The sequence below is a fragment of the Populus euphratica genome, unplaced genomic scaffold, assembly GCF_000495115.2.
Source record: "Populus euphratica unplaced genomic scaffold, PopEup_1.0 scaffold33.1, whole genome shotgun sequence".
Lineage (NCBI taxonomy): Eukaryota > Viridiplantae > Streptophyta > Magnoliopsida > Malpighiales > Salicaceae > Populus > Populus euphratica.
This window is the reverse complement of record NW_011499906.1, coordinates 302,601-306,960: the sequence shown is the minus strand read 5'-3', so window position 1 is coordinate 306,960 and position 4,360 is coordinate 302,601. Positions and strand designations below refer to the sequence as shown.

The window sequence follows — 4,360 nt, the reverse complement described above, 5'->3', positions numbered from 1 at the left end:
ATACAGAGAGAGAGAGAGAGAGAGAGAGGGAGGGGGGGGGGGGGGGGGGGGGGGAGAGAGAGAGAGGAAATCTGGAGAAAACAGAGGTTTAGGAAGTTATAGCAAATTAAACATTCTGCTATACGTGTAAAAGAAACTCCTTTACGAAACTGTTACATCAAAAGTAAAAAAATGAAAGGACAAAATGGAAAGCAGAGAAATTTGATTCTTTCTTAAAAAACAGAAAGGAAATCTTTGACATTCAAAGCTGAGGAAATGAAATATAGGGAGGATTGATCGAGTAAAATCTCCCTTTCCTTGCAAAGAAATGAAATCAAGAAAGGAAAAGAAATGTAGATTCGTTTCTTTTGATTGCATGTCATCATCAACCAACCACAGATTTTGTTACCAAGACAACCGAAAGTCAGCTTTTCTTTTTTCTTGCACAGCCAAGAAACAGAAAAGGAAAAGTAAGCCCAAAACAGGGAAGCCAAGATTGCATGAAAGCCACAACAATCAAGTCTTGAACAAGAAGGGCTGAAGCAAAGCATGCAGGGATGTGCCTGTTTGTACGAGTAAAATAGTAGAGAATTCGGAGAAAGAAATACCAGACAGAATGCTGGTTAGGGAAATTCACCAGGAATCTCGGATGAGAAAACAGAGACCAAGTTTGTTGTGTGTGAAATGGCACTTCTTCTCCAGTTGGCTGCTTGTAGTAGAGGACTTCGCCATCTCTTTATACACAGGGAGTTAATAAGCTCGGTTGTCCCTCTACTATTCAATGTTTGTTAGTATGGTCCCTCATCGTATGCTTTATCTTGATGCGACCCTTCTACGATCTTTTTGTCTTTCATTAAACTTCCGTCCGATTCACCCGAGCTTTACTTTAACGATTTATAATAAAGTCGACAAGACGGCAAAAATCTTTTCCTCTCGACCTTTTCTTGTGTTCTTTATCATTACATGACACCGATCCTCTATTGTCCCTTTAACACAAACACATTCTTACGCATTAGAATAAATCACAAGCATACCCAATATCCAATCCTATGCTCAAATCAAATCCAAATCCAATTATCTCATAGCTTTTGGTGAAGAGCAATAATTTAGACGACGAGTTTTCTGAATGAGGGATGACGATCCTATGACACTCGTGGAGTCGCTGGCATGCAATTGTTAATGCTATGGACACGTCCAATTAAAATAATTTCTTTGACTTAAACTAGAGGTTGCAATCAAACTAGTTTTTCAAGGCTCACCTCATATACGTACGTGTGTGTGTGTATAAATGCATTTTTAAGTTCACGATCTTGATTCCCATATAAATACTAATTTATTTGTGTTTTTAGTCTTACGAGTTTGGATATATTATGTGAAAAGATAATGAGATTTTAATTTAAAAGGATTCCTGTCCTTTCCAATAATTTAGTTTTTGTAATTCATTTTATATTAAGCATTAAAAAATAGCGATTCCCTGATCAACACTAACAGAGAGGAATGGAGCCAATGGGCAAATTAATAGATGGGAGGATAGTACAGGGGCTTGAGAAAATTATATGATGAAGTACGGAATAAATAAGAATTGAATAGTAGAGAGAGCATCGAGGTCATTATCCCGACACCCCCGGGGACGGCGGCGAAACCTGAAACACGTCTTCAGAATAGAACTGCGCGAGAGACTCTCCAGGTGGAATGGAAGTGGGGCCACGGATTTCCTCCTCCTTTCCGGTATTCAAGTTTGAAAAAAGGAAAGGATGCCGCCGTGCCTGCACGGCATTGACAGAAAATCTATGTTTTTTTTTTAAAAAAAATCTCTAAACTGGGTCGAAGTATAAATATAAATATATAAATATAAAATTAATCTACCATCCATTCTACTTTGAAAGTAAGTGCATATGCTCTTAGCTGTATGTAATTTTCCCGTCTTAATTAGTCCATTATAATATGATACTGGATCGGTGACTATAGAACGGTACGATTAGGACAACGAGGACAGAAACATTATTAAAAATGAATGGTTGTGGTTTCTGTCTAATTGACTTCAGGGCAAACTATTTATCTTATCATCCCCAGCAAGTTTATTCGATCAGAAAGCAGGAGAACAATATTTTTGTGTGGGGGCGATCACTTGTCCATACTTGAACGCTCAAGCAATTCTCAGATAATTTTGGATTAGAAATATAAATCATGGAGACCCCGAAAGTTGACTGTGAATGAATAATAATTAAATATTTTGATTGTCCCCCACGTAATTATGTAATTGTGGTATTTTTAATATTTAAGTATTTTTACATATAACATCATTCTTTATCCTTTGCTTGGATTCGATATCAATTGATATCAAAATTCAATAACTTCTTGATTGTTTTGGTCGGAGATTGTAAATGATATTTATTAGAGCTAAACAATTTTTTATACTTAAATGTATGTATTGTTAATTAATCATGGTCGGAAAAAATCACAAAACAAGATATATTCATGACGAACATAATGATGAAGTTCTCTTAAAAAAAATATTTTTAAAATACTAAAATATTATTTTTATTTATATCAATTGCTATTACTGAAAATCAAAATAGTGATATTATGGGTTGACTTGGCATAAACATATTGTATTAGAGATATATAATGGAGCGGCTCTCACAAAGATGATGTATTGGATGAGGTGGTTTATGCAAATGATGTTTTTAATCGATAATGGTCTTTGGCTTATATCTTAACTCAAGCACGAGTTCTTTTCAATTCTAGAAGATTGATGAAGCATCTAATTTTAGAAAAAAAAAATATTTTTTTTGTTAATTTTTATATCTTTTATTTTTATTTTTATTTTTTTTATATTATTATATTTTCTAGTTTTTTTTTCTATTTGAAGGGAATAATTTTTCTAATTTACCTTTCCTATTCAATATTACAAGGTTTTTGTTTTTTCTATATAAAAAGTTATAATAATATTTTTACAATAAAAAATAAATATTTTAGTTATCTTCCCTTGTAATTATGATTTTTTTAAAAATCTTTTTTCACATGTAATAAACTCATTTACCCTTCGCTAAACTCCTTTATCCTTCCTTTGCACTGCATCACGGAGTCTCCCAACAGATCACCACCTACGGTCCAGCCAATCCAACATGTGACTCTGCAAGCTTGTCCCTTTCATGAGTTCCCAACGAAATTCATGGCGATATACAGCCGTCTGTGGTGCACAACAATTGAAGCCAAAGTGAAGACGATTCGAAGTTTCTAGCAAGCTGTGATGCTGAATTGTTGCAAATTAGGGTTTGGAGGAAGGTATAGATGGCAGCAATTAGTAAACACGTGATATCACACAAAGTCGTAGGATGGACCAATGGTGATAATTTCTTCAGTCCATTTTTCTATGGAAAAAATAGCTTAGGAATTTGTTTTCTTCTTTGCTTAGAGATTACGTGGGATAATAAAGAATGCAATGCACTTGAATTGATCTCAAAGAAAAATAAATAAATAAATAATATATTGGCTATCATGATATTCCAGATAGTAGTAGTATATACAACTAAATTAAGCCTCCCACTTTCTCAAAACAATCCACACGTTATTTTTTGAGTTCATGTAGTTCTAATTGAAGACGCAGAATAACATGCTAATAGCAAATTAAGAAAAGACTAAAATGGATGGGGTAAAAATAATGTTAAATGTTGTAGCCCTAGTTTCATTTGCATTGTCGACTGAAATGGTAAAATTATGATTTTGCTCTTCTCGTAAAAAATATTCGGCCTAACAGTTGGGCGACATACGCAATATTATTCAATGGCCAATTACTAGCATTTGGGGTGGTGTTCGAATTATATTAGATTTCGATGAATAAAAGAAGTTGACAAACATTTATTTTTTTGAATATAAAACTCATTGTTGTTGGTGTTGTGAAATCACCCTAACATTGTTGACAAAATCAACAATGTTTGTCAATAATATTAGGCACAAATTTGTCAACAATGTTAGGCATAAATTTGGTGCCACCTACCTTGCTCTTGTCTTTTGCATGGATGTTTGTCTATAAATAGGCAATGCATTCAAGCATTATAGACACACCACAAGAGAGAAAGAAGAGAGGGTGAGAAGAGAGTAATCCCACAAAATTGTGAGGTATTTGTGAGATAGTAAGTGAGGTGTTTTCTCCTAATAATAGAGAGATTTTTGTTGTTCTCCTATTATTAGAGAGAAGTTGTATTCCCACATTACTTAGTAAAATTCTTCTATACTTGCCCGTGGACGTAGCCAAATTGGGTGAACCACGTAAATTCTTGTGTGTCATTTCTCATTTTATCTTGTCCCTTACCTTTTGTCTTGTCGGGTTTGCATGCCAGCATCCTAACAGTGGTATCAGAGCCTCCTGGTTGGTGTT

The 4,360-nt window shown here is 34.4% G+C and overlaps 1 protein-coding gene and 1 long non-coding RNA gene across 6 annotated transcripts in view; one reads left to right on the top strand and one right to left on the bottom strand.

The window, feature by feature from the left end:
* Positions 1-213, top strand: part of LOC105133376 (uncharacterized) — a 592-nt gene extending 379 nt beyond the window's left edge. The window contains exon 2 of the long non-coding RNA XR_843786.1: positions 125-213. This is a non-coding gene — a long non-coding RNA (uncharacterized LOC105133376). The remainder of the gene's footprint in view (positions 1-124) is intronic.
* The window catches only part of LOC105133374 (boron transporter 4-like), a 5,326-nt gene extending 4,481 nt beyond the window's left edge, over positions 1-845 (bottom strand). For 2 of the 5 annotated variants that reach the window (XM_011037340.1, XM_011037341.1), the window contains exon 1: positions 588-693. Coding sequence is in view for 2 of the 5 variants with exons in the window: in XM_011037337.1 (XP_011035639.1) it covers positions 617-711 (95 nt within the window). In the remaining 3 variants the exon portion in view is untranslated. Of the gene's footprint in view, positions 1-125; positions 178-587 lie in introns of those variants that run through there. The other 3 variants (XM_011037337.1, XM_011037338.1, XM_011037339.1) reach the window with 3 other exon arrangements.
* Between the last annotated feature and the right edge of the window lie 3,515 nt (positions 846-4,360).